The sequence below is a fragment of the Bos mutus genome, chromosome 6 (assembly GCF_027580195.1).
Source record: "Bos mutus isolate GX-2022 chromosome 6, NWIPB_WYAK_1.1, whole genome shotgun sequence".
Lineage (NCBI taxonomy): Eukaryota > Metazoa > Chordata > Mammalia > Artiodactyla > Bovidae > Bos > Bos mutus.
Window position 1 is genome coordinate 2,410,041 of NC_091622.1, and position 12,871 is coordinate 2,422,911.

Genomic DNA, 12,871 nt, shown 5'->3' on the forward strand with positions numbered 1-12,871 from the left:
ACATGCTAAAGAATGTTTAAACTACAACACAATTGTGCTCATTTCACATGTAAGCAAAAAAATGCTCAAAATCCTTCAAGCTAGGCCTCAACAGCACATGAACTGAGAACTTCCAGATTTTCAAGCTGGATTTAAAAAAGAATGAACAAGAGGTCGAATTGCCAACATCCATTGGATCATAGATAAAACAAGGGAATTGCAGAAAAACATCTACTTCTGCTTCATTGACTATGCTACAGCCTTCGACTGCATGGATTACAACAAATTGTGGAAAATTCTTAAAGAGATGGGGATACAAGACCACCTTATCTGCCTCCAGAGAAATCTGTATACAGGTCAAGAAGCAACAGTTGAAACCAGCCATTGAACAAAGGACTGATTCAAAATTGAGAAAGCAGTACAGCAAGGCCGTATATTGTCACCCTGTTTATTTGCCTTCTGTGCAGAGTACACCATGTACAATGTTGGGCTTGATGAAGCTCAAGTTGGAATCTAGATTGCAGGGAGAAATGCCAATAACCTCAGTTACACTGATGACACTACTCTAATGGCAGAAGGTGAAGAGGAACTAAAAGGTCTCTTGATGAAGGTGAAAAAGAAGAATGAAAAAGCTGGCTTAAAATTCAACTTTCAAAAAGTGATTTGGAAGCCCCAAAATAATGTCTGTCTCTGTTTCCATTTTTCCCTATTTACCATGCATAAAGTGATGGTACCTCAGTTGGTACCATCAAATCACCAGATTTGTGAGGTATCACAAATCACTGCAGACAGTGACTGTAGCTGTTAAATTAAAAGAAACTTGCTCCTTGGAAGAAAAGCTATGACAAAACTAGTTACTGTATTAAAAAGCAGAGATGTCACTTTGCTGACAAAGGTCCACCTAGTCAAACCTAGAGTTTTTCCAGTAGTCATGTACAGAGGGAGATTTGGACCATAAAGAAGGCTGAGTGCCATAGAATTGTTGCTTTTGAATGGTGGTGTTGGAGAAGACTCTAGAGAGTCCCTTGGACAGCAAGATCAAACCAGTCAATCCTAAAAGAAATCAGCCCTGACTATTCACTGGAAGGACTAATGCTTAAGTTGAAGCTCCAATACTTATAGCCACCTGATGTGAAGAGCCAACTCATTGGAAAATACCTTATTCTGGGAAAGTTGAGGGCAGTAGGAGAAGGGGGCACAGAAGTTGAGATGATTGGATGGCATCATTGACTCAATGAACATGAGTTTGAGAAAACTCAGGGAGATAAAGGACAGGGAAGCTTGAAGTGCTGCAGTCCATGGGATTGCAGAGTCAGATAGGACTGAGCTTCTGAACCACAACAACAACTAAATATATATATGTATGAAGTGAAGTCTCTCAGTCGTGTCCGACTCTTTACAACCCCATGGACTGTAGCCTATCAGGCTCCTCCGTCTATGGGATTTTCCAGGCAAGAGTGCTGGAGTGGATTGCCATTTCCTTCTCCAGGGGATCTTCCTAACCCAGGAATCAAACCCGGGTCTCCTGCATTGCAGGCAGACGTTTTACCATCTGAGCCACCAGGGAAGCCCATATATATGTATATATGCATATATATATGTATATAGCACAGTGATTCCATTGGGTATCAACTTTGTTAAATGATACATTAGTGTTCTTACTTATAAATGTTAAGAAGAGTAGGTTAGATTCAGTTTTCAAAATCGTTCAGTTCAGTTCAGTCACTCAGTCTTGTCTGACCCTTTTTGACCCTATGGACTGCAGCAAGCCAGGCTTCCCTGTCCATCACCAACTCCCAGAGCTTACTCAAACTCATGTCCATGGAGTTGGTGGTGCCATCCAAACATTTCATCCTCTGTCATCCCCTTCACCTCCTGCCTTCAATCTTTCCCTGATTCAATCTTTCAAAGCAGTTACCTAAGAAAAATTAGGATTCTCTTTTTATACCAGATGGCTGTCTTTGGACTACCTAAAGCCTTGTACTTTCACTGGAGTATTAAAAACACTCTGAACTGTAAAATAATTTTACTTTCTGCAAGCTGTAAACTTTTCAGAAATCAAAAGAAGACAATTGATATTGAAGGAAATAAAAATTTTATTACAAAAATGATCAGGAAGTTTAAAAGAAATTGTTAAACTGTTAAAAATCACATTTCACTTTTATCTGGACACTCGATTCTAAATGATTTATAATAGTAGCTGACATGACTATCAAATAGATATCAGACACATTAAATGTGTTATCATGACAACAGATGTCTTACAGTGACTAATGATGAGTTTTCTTATTTAAAACTGTTTATCTCAAATAATTTATGAGTTCTAATCAATCCCATCAAATTCATCTCTGTTCTATTGAAAAGTAAGCTCATCATTGATTGTTCCCTTGAAGGCTCAGACAACTTAGATGGCAAATTTAGTGTAATTATACCAGTTAAAAATTGTTTGCTGCTAAGTCGCTTCAGTCGTGTCCGACTCTGTGCGATCCCATAGACGGCAGCCCACCAGGCTCCGCCGTCCCTGGGATTCTCCAGGCAAGAACACTGGAGTGGGTTGCCATTTCCTTCTCTAATGCATAAAAGTGAAAAGTGAAAGTGAAGTCGCTCAGTCGTGTCCGACTCCTAGCGACCCCATGGACTGCAGCCTATCAGGCTCCTCTGTCCATGGGATTTTTCAGGCAAGAGTACTGGAGTGGGTTGCCATTGCCTTCTCTGAAAAATTGTTTAGTATGCATTAAATAAAAACATATTCAAAATAACTATGCTTAACTGGAGATATACAGCAAACTGCTTTATAATCTGTCTTTCTAAATATTATATATTTTGTCAATTGCCATTTATAAATACTATTAGTTGGATGAGTTTAAAGTACCAAACATATTTTCATGTGCCTGTTGGTCATTTGTATGTCTCTTTTGGGAAAATCTCTATTCAACTTCTCTGCCCATTTTTTTAAATTAGGGATTTTGTTGTTGAGTCATGTGAGGTCTTTATGTTTTTTGAATACTAGCCCTTATCAGACATACTGTTTACAAATATCTTTTCCTATGCAGTAGGCTGCCTTTTCATTTTGTTGATAATTTCTTTCACTCTGTGAAAGCTTTTTAATTTGATGTAGTTTCATTTTTTTTGCTTTTGTTTCCCTTGCATTTAGGAGACAATACCCAGAAATATGTCACAAAGACCAGTATCATAGTGTCAAACTATTAGTGTCAAACTAATACTGCCTATGATTTCCTCTGGGTGTTTTGTGGTTTGGAGTCTTTCATTCAAATCTTTAATCTATATTTAGTGGGGTTTGTGTATGGTATGAGATACCGCAGCCAGAAAATTAAAAGACACATGCTCCTTGGGAGAAAAGCTATGACAAACCTGTAGATAGCATATTAAAAAGCAGAGACATCACTTTGCTTAAAGATCCATATAGCCAAAGCTGTGGTTTTTCCAGTAGTCATGTACAGATGTGAGAGTTGGACCATAAAGAGGGCTGAGTGCCGAAGAGTGATGCTTTCAAACTGTGGTGCTGGAGAAGGCTCTTGAGTTTCCCTTGGAAAGCAAAGAGATCAAACCAATCAATCATAAAAGAAATCTACCCTGAATATTCACTGGAAGGACTGATGCTGAAGCTGAAGCTCCAATAATTTGGCCACCTGATGTGAAGAGCTGACTAATTGGAAATGACCCTTATGCTGGGAAAGATTGAAGGCAGGAGAAGGGGTTGACAGAGGATGAGATGGTTGGATGGCATCACCAACTCAATGAACATGAGTTTGAACAAACTCATGAGTTTGAGAAAACTCACGAAAGTAGTGGAGGACAGGGAAGCCTGGTGTGCTGAAGTGCATGGGGTGGCAGAGTCCAACATGAATTAGCAACTGAAAAACAACAAATGAGATAGTTCTGTTTTTTTTTTTTTTTTTTTTTAACATGTAGCTGTCTAGTTTTCTCAACATGACTTATTGCAAAGAGTATCCTTTATCTATTGTATCTTTTTGCTCTTTTGTCATAAATTAATTGTCAATTTATGTGTAGGTTTATTTCTGGGTTCTCAATTAGGTTTCACTGATCTATGTGCATGGTTTTTCGCTAATAGCATGCTGTTTTGATTACTGTATCTTTGTATTATAGCTTGAAATTAGGGACTGTGATGTCTCCAGCTTTGTTCTTTTATCTCAGGATTGCTTTAGCTATTTGGGATTCCACATAAATTTTATAATTTTTTGTTTTATTTCTATGAAAACTGTCCTTGGGATTTTCATAGGGATTATATTTAATCTGTGCAAATTGCTTTAGCTAACATTTAAATTTTATCAGTGCTATTTTTTTTTTCAATATGTGAGCATGAAATATCTTTCCATTACTTTTGTCTACTTCAGTTTCAACAATATATTCTGGTCTTCAGTGTATAGGTCTTTTATCTCCTTTGTTAAATTTATTCCTAGGTATTTTATCCTTTCTGTTGCAATTGTAAATGGAATTCATTTCTTAATTTCTCTTTTTGGCAGCTCATTGTTAATAATTAGAAATGAAACAGATTTTTATATTTTCATATTTTATGTCCATTTTATTGTATTAATTTATTATTTTGAATAGATTTTTGGTGGAGTCTTTAGGATTTTCTATGTAAATAAAACCATGTCATCTGAAAATAATGAAAACTTCATTTCCAGTTTGGATGCCTTTTATTCTTTTCCTTGCCCAAGTGCTCTCACTAGGACTTCCAAAACTATGTTGAATAAAAGTGATGAGAATGGGAATCATTGTCTTATTCCTGATTTTAGAGGGACAGCTTTCAGTTTTTCACATGGAGTATGATGTTAGCTGTGAGTTTGTCATATATGGTCTTTGTTAATAACTATGTTTCTTCTATGCCCATTTCACTGGGAGCTTTTTTTATTATCAATAAATGTGGAATCTTCTGAAAATTTTTTCTGCATCTATTGAGATGATCATATGGCTTTTATCCTTCATTTTGTTAATGTGGTGAATCACGCTGATTGATTTATGAATATTAAGTCACCCTTGAATCCCTGAAATAAATCCCACTTAATTATGATATATGATCCTTTTAATGTATTGCCATATTCAGTTTGCTAATATTTTGTTGAGGATTTTCACATCTAAGTTTATCAGAAATATTAACCTGTAATTTTTGTGTGTTTGTGTTCTCTTTGTCTTATTTTGATATCAGGATAATGTTGGCCTTGTAAAATGAGTTATGAAGTATTCCCTCCTCTTCAAATTTTTGGAACAGTTTGAGAAAGATAGGTATTAAATCTTTCAGTGTTGAATTGACTGATGAAGCTGTCTGGTCCTGGACTTTTGTTTTGGGTAACATTTTTTATTTCTGTTCCAATCTCTTTATTAGTATTTGGTCTATTTCAGATTTTCTATTTCCTCATGATTCAGTATTGAAGGATTATATGACTGTAAGAATTAATTTTTTTCCCCTAGGTTGTCCAATTTGTTTGTATATAGCTGTTCACCAAAACCTCTTATAATCCTCTGAACTTCTGTGGTATCTGTTGTTCTTTCTCCTTTTTTTCCTCTGATTTTATGTATTAGAGTCTTCCCCCTTTATAAAATGAATCAGTTTATTAATTTTGTTTACCATTTCAAAGAACAGTTTTATTGATATGAGTGACTTTTTATAATTTAATTCTTATTAGTTATTTTTTCTTTGATTGTTTACAAACACTTCAGCCACCATTTGACATCACGGGGATGGATGGGGTAGATAAAACAGTTTTATAAAGGTTCAGATTGGGTGTTGATAATGCATATCCACATACATAATTGTAAAAGTAACCTTTTCACAGTATAAAGTGTGTTAATATAATCTAAATTCATGAGGCTTTCACCTATTGCCACTTAAAAAAGTTGCTTTTTAGAATGTACTCTTCACTTTCCCTTGCATACAAGGACCTCTCAAATTACCAGGCTGTGGCAATGAGTAGGAATTTCATAAGAGCAACTTCACAGAAAGTGCCATATTTGTGAAGTAAATTTTCTGATAATGTTTTAATCTCAATATTATTTGTCATAAGACATATCCTGGGATATTAAAAAACATTTGACCAATACACTTTATGAAACTTTCAATATGATATTTTTTTCTCATGAGAGGAAGATAGCAGAGGTTCCTATTAATTCTATGCTATGACTTCTCCCAGAAAATAGCTTATAATTTTCCTACAGTTCTAGAAAAAATTGTATGTAATTAATATGAGTCCTTAATAAGTTAGAATTTTCTGGTGTATTAACCACTGAATAAACATAAAAAATAAGTTCTTCAGAAAGCTATATCAATTACACAGACATCTGAAGATTCCTTGAGAGGTTTTCATGCTATTCAATAAATGCCATTCTGTGATAAATTAATCACTTTACATTTATCTTTTAAAGTGCAAAACATTTATTTTGGTATGAATTACATATAGAAATCACTTGACCAAGTATGTCAATTGATTACTTGTATTTATGCAGCTTCTTTTCCTTTTTATTTCTAGAATATTCATAATAAAATAAAACTTTTAGAGATTATTGAAAATAATTGAAGGATCAAATATAGTATGAACAGATAAATAAGAACTTAAAAAAGGTATAGTACTAGATGAATCTGTAAAACTCTGAGGAAAATCTTGATTGTCTGATACTCAAATCATCCCAAATAACATATTATAGAAGACAATAATCTATTTTCACAAATTGTGTTGTTTTTTTAATATTGAATGTGGCATTACTTATTTATGTATTTATTATGTTTTTTCCTGCCTCAATGAGTTGATTTTTTGTTTTTTGTTTTTATGTATTCTTTCTTTTCTTTTTTAAAATGGAGTATAGTTGCTTTAGAATGCTGTGTTACTTTCTGTTGTACAGCAAAGTGAATTTGCCATATATATGTATATATCCCCGCCCTTTTGAACCTCTGTCCTACCTTCCATTCCTCTAGTTTATCACAGAGCACTGAGCTGAGCTCCCGTTGTTATACAGCAGGTCTCCACTAGCTCTCTATTTTACATACGGTAGTGTACTTATGCCAGTGCCAATCTCCCAGTTCATCCCACCTCCCATTTTGCTCCTTTGTTCAAACAACTATTCTCTATGTTGGCATCTCAATTCTTGGCATGCAAGTAAGTTCATCTGTATCGTTTTTCTAGACTCCATTTAAATGCATCAAAATACAATATTTGTTTTTCTCTCTCTGACTTACTTCACTCTGTATAACAGATTCTAGGTTCATCAACTTCTTTGCAAATGACCCAACTTCATCCTTTTTTTATGACTGAGTAACATAGTCATTCGGAGAAGGCAATGGCACCCCACTCCAGTACTCTTGCCTCGAAAATCCCATGGACAGAAGAGCCTGGTAGGCTGCAGTCCACGGGGTCGCTAAGAGTCGGACACAACTGAGTGACTTCACTTTCACTTTTCACTTTCATGCATTGGAGAAGGAAATGGCACCCCACTCCAGTACTCTTGCCTGGAGAATCCCAGGGATGGGGGAGCCTGGTGGGCTGCCGTCTATGGGGTCGCACAGAGTCGGACACGACTGAAGCGACTTAGCAGCAGCAGCAGCAGCAGCAACATAGTCATTATGGAGAACAGAACTACTCTAAAAACTAAAAGTAGAACTACCATATGACCCAACAATCCCATTACTGGGCATATACCCTGAGAAAAAAAACATGAATCAAAAGGTCACATGCACCCCAATGTTCACTGCAGCTCTATTCACAAAAGCCAAGACATGGAAGCAACCTAGATGTCCATCAATAGGGTAATGGGTAAAGAAGATTCAATGAGTTATTTTTGTATTCTACCCCTAGGATTCCTCTGCAGCCTCATTCCTTGCCTCTTTCCTCTTAATACATTAATTAGGAGTCACGCTGAGTTCTTGATATAGACACATTGTGGGGAACTCCTAATTTGTGTGTGTCTGTAGTTACTTTGCCTAGAAAGTATCATGACTATCACCAAGTCACCTGGATAAATTATTACTCTTCTAAAAGTACTCAAATACCTCCTAATCCATGATTCCTTTACTTACCTCTGGCACCACCTGATAAAATAATTAATTCCCTACCCTCTAGCATCTAAATGCCTTCTATAACTGTATCACATGTACATCATTGTCTTGTCACCAAGATAGATAACTGTATTTTATTCAGTTTATATATGTACTATCCAGTTTATTGTCTGCCTAAATGTTGCTGAGCTAAAATAAAGTGTGTCATAAGGGAATATCTAGTTCCTTAATGGTGAGTTTAAAAGCAAAAATCTTTAAATTCCCAAGAGAGAGGTAGCGCTGTACCAGCTCTCCTAAAGCATCTGTCTTAGGCAGCTGTGTCTGCCTCAGTGTCCCTCTGCCTTCTACCCTACAAGGCTCCAGGGGAGTGAGAGGGAAACCAGCTGACTGATGTCCTTGTTCCATACCGTTTTACTCAGTCATGGGTCATCTGAACAATCTTTTCTCTGCAATGTGTGGTGTCTCACAGAGTTTCACCATCTGACATTCAAATCTACTCCCTACTTTGTCAATCAGATCACTTGTGAAAGTTACAAAAATGGGTCACCTGGGAATTCACCTAGGATATCGTAGGGCCACACTTGACTTGCAGATGGTATCCCAAAGCTCAGTCTGTGGTTCATTTGCCACTCTAGGTAGTAACTAACTACCATCTTCTGAATCCATTGAAAATGTTTTGTTGATCTTCATCATAGTACATTCTAAATTTATGTAGCCAGTGCCTCTTTTCTCTTTTCAGTAAAGACTATCCTGAACCTACCTTGTCACCCATGATATACATCCCAGATCTCAGGTGCAGAAACTATTTTTAACCAAATAGGCTAGCTGTGTTTTATCAACAGGATGCCACAAAGGCTATAACACAATGACACTGAACAGGCTAGATCCAAGATGGAGGGCAATGTACATTAAGGGTCACCATTTTCTTGTCATGTTTATCTCTGTGTTTGTTTCAAAAGCACCTTGTATTTGGCAGAGAGGCTTTGCAGCTGCACTTTGAGAGATACACAGTGGTCAACCACTCCAACCGACTCTGACTCAACCACAGGAACACAACGTCACAGATGAGACCGGGTGTCCCAGAATTTCCTTTGCTTCATTGCAACACTAAGATCTTCACCCCAAGACAGGATATATACTCTGTTAGGCACAATAGTGTCATGTGCAAGGGAGCCTAGGGACTGTGTATACACCAGCTGTTCCTGGAACTCTCCACCTTTTCCCTCATTTTCTGATAATTCCCCAACAATCGTCTCTTAAGGGAGATGATGCCTTTAGAGCATGAGCTCCCCTTCTCCATTCTCTGGTCAGTAAATAAAAGCCTGTCTTGCTTGGACTTAGCTCAGTTTCATGACTGGCAGTGTGACTCCAAGTGCCAAAGAGCTTTAGCCAGGAGCTGAGTCGGCAGTGTCTCATGTCTAATCTGGTAACACTTTTACAAAAGTTTGGAAAAAGTTTTGGAGGTGATACTAAAAATTTATTTATTTTATTTTATCTTTGCCTTTTATTTTTAGAGGATAGATTGTTTCATTTATCAATTTAGGTAATTTCTTATCTTACAGCTGAGAACAATTGCCAGTGTTTTATAATCTCATTAAATTTTGGGAACAACCATCATGCTTCAGTTATGACTTTAATTATAATTTTTTTCAGGCAAGGTTTATTGGATCTCATGCTATAGCACCAAGGCGCAAAAGCAATGGGATATTACTCAGCCATAAAAAGGAATGAAATAATGGCATTTGCAGCAATATGGATGGACCTAGAGGTTACCATACTAAGTAAGTCAGTAGAAAGATAAATCATGTTATATCATGTATATGTAGAATCTAAAAAAGGTAATACAAATGAACTTATGTATAAAACAGATACACACTCATAGATATAGAAAATAAACTTAAGTTACCAAAGGGGATAAGGGATAAATGAGAAATTTAGGATTAACAGACACACATTACTATGTAAAAAATAGACAAACTCAAGGACCTATTGGGAATTAAATCCAATATCTTGAAATAATCCATAATGGAAAAAAATATCAGTTCAGTTCAGTTCAATTGCTCAGTCGTGTCCGACTCTTTGTGACCCCATGAATCGCAGCACGCCAGGCCTCCCTGTCCATCACCAACTCCCAGAGTTCACTCAGACTCACGTCCATTGAGTCAGTGATGCCATCCAGCCATATCATCCTCTGTCGTCCCCTTTTCCTCTTGCCCCCAATCCCTCCCAGCATCAGTCTTTTCCAATGAGTCAACTCTTCGCATGAGGTGGCCAAAGTACTGGAGTTTCAGCTTTAGCATCATTCCCTCCAAAGAAATCCCAGGGCTGATCTCCTTCAGAATGGACTGGTTGGATCTCCTTGCAGTCCAAGGGACTCTCAAGAGTCTTCTCCAACACCACAATTCAAAAGCATCAATTCTTCGGCACTCAGCCTTCTTCACAATCCAACTCTCACATCCATACATGACCACAGGAAAAGCCATAGCCTTGACTAGACGAACCTTTGTTGGTAAAGTAATGTCTCTGCTTTTGAATATGCTATCTAGGTTGGTCATAACTTTCCTTCCAAGGAGAAAAAAAATATATATGTATATATATATATATGTATATATATATATATATATAATGTGTATGTATACATGAGCTTCCCTGGTGGCTCAGACAATAAAGAATCTGCCTGCAATGCAGGAGATTCAGGTTCAAAGCCTGGGTGGGGAAGATCTCCTGGAGGAGGGCATGCAACCCACTCCAGTATTCTTGCCTTGGAGGATCTCCATAGACAGAGGAGCATGGTGGGCTACAGTCCATGGGGTCACAAAGTGACCCGACTGAGTTACTAAGCACATATGTATATATATACATATATACGAATCATTTTGATGTAAACTTGAAATATTGTAAACTGACTATATATAAATTTTATTAAAAAAAACTGAAAAATTCATTCTGTATATACACAAAGTCATTAATCAATATTAGACTCAAAATGGAATATGTTAATAACAAGTGACTAAGTGTGAGTCACAGAATTTGGTGGCGTGATTAATCTAAATATGATTTATTCATTCTAACACAGTCACAGGAACTTCCCTGAGGCTCGTACTGTACAGGTACAGAGGAGCAGAAGAGCTGGTGGGCTACAATCCATGGGGTCGCAAACAGTCAGACACAACTGAGCAACTAAGCACACACAGCACAACACAGTCGCAAGGACCGTTCCTTTCATCTTAGATCTTTGACTGATGTTATCTTTGTTAAACTTGCTGAGAGCAAATTGTGAATGAGCAACTAAGCACACACAGCACAACACAGTCGCAAGGACCGTTCCTTTCATCTTAGATCTTTGACTGATGTTATCTTTGTTAAACTTGCTGAGAGCAAATTGTGAATGATGTTGGTAATGATGATGGTAATAAGGAAGCAAAGGAAAACAAGGAGGATGAAGAGCAGCTTCACAGAACCCTTTGCCTTTTACAAAGTGGTTTCACATACAGCTTGCACTTACTCGCACAGCAACTTGAAGGGTGATGTTGTACTTCTCACTTCCCAACTCAGACAACATCGTTTCAGAAAGTTTGTGACCTCTTTCAGAGCATAAAGTTCTAGAAGCAGAATTGAATCAAACAAGTATGAGTTTTTCTCTCCAAACTCCATGGTTCTTGTTACCTCAGAGTCAATCAATAAATGACTGTTTCATGCCATTCAAATGCACTTACTTGCAGCCCTCATGACACTTCACCACTAAATATTTCAACATTTCTTAAAAATGAATGTGTTCTGCTACATAACAAAATTACATCCATCACTTCAGGAAAAATAACATAATATGTAATTTAATATAATACAGATACCCAACACTCAGTTCAAGCTAAAATTTCTCTAATTGCTCAAGTAATATTCTTTATTGCTTTATCTTCTAAAATCTTGGATCCAAGAAGAAGCATGTGTTGCCTAAAGTTGTTACCTTTCTTTAGTCCACATCATTCAGCACAGGTCTTAGGTTGTGTTTGGTTTTCCTGAAGAGCATAGTCCAGCAGCTCCATTATATAATCCTTAATTTAAGCTTTCCTTATTTTCTCTGATGTTAAATAAAACTTTTATTTAGTAATAGGAGAGTAAAGGTGAATCTCAGATGATCCCTTTTCCACCCAGGAAAATTAATTAAAAAAAAAAAAAAGGTTTTGTGTGTATGACAAGAAAGAGGGGCAGCTGGAGGACAAACAAGTTCAATCTCATACAATAGGCTTTACAAATGACAGCTAAGGAAATGAGTCCAGGGCATAAGACACAGCCTCTGCTCTACATCAACTCTGCAAAAAGGAAAGATAGCATCTTTAATTTGTAGGAAAAAAGGCTGAGGATTATTTAAATAGCCTAGGAAAAAAGATAATTTGAAAGACAACTGAATTAACCTATTTTTTTTTATATGTTTGAACATTAGCATAAAAAGTAAAGCAAAATCAGTAGGACTATTGGGAGAAAGATTGAGGGCAGGAGGAGAAGGGGGTGTCAGAAGATAAGGTGGTTGGATGGTATCATTGACTCAATGAACATGAGTTTGAGCAAACTCCAGGAGATAATGAAGACAGGAAAGCCTGGCATGCTGTAGTCCATGGGGTCACAAAGAGTCAGACACAGCTTAGCAGCTGAACAACAACAACAAAGGATTGTTGCTCTTCATCTCTATGTATTTTTTTTAATTTTATTTTATTTTTAAACTTTACATAATTATATTAGTTTTGCCAAATATCAAAATGAATCCACCACAGGTATACACGTGTTCCCCATCCTGAACCCTCCTCCCTCCTCCCTCCCCATACCATCCCTCTGGGTCGTCCCAGTGCACTAGCCCCAAGCATCCAG

At 37.0% G+C, this 12,871-nt stretch overlaps 1 protein-coding gene across 1 annotated transcript in view; it reads right to left on the reverse strand.

The window, feature by feature from the left end:
- The window catches only part of LOC138988257 (craniofacial development protein 2-like), a gene marked incomplete at its 5' end in the record, with an annotated part of 52,385 nt that overhangs the window by 12,385 nt on the left and 27,129 nt on the right, over positions 1 to 12,871 (reverse strand). Inside the window, 1 exon segment of the mRNA XM_070372895.1 lies at positions 11,514 to 11,610. Within this exon segment, the coding sequence (XP_070228996.1) occupies positions 11,514 to 11,610 (97 nt within the window).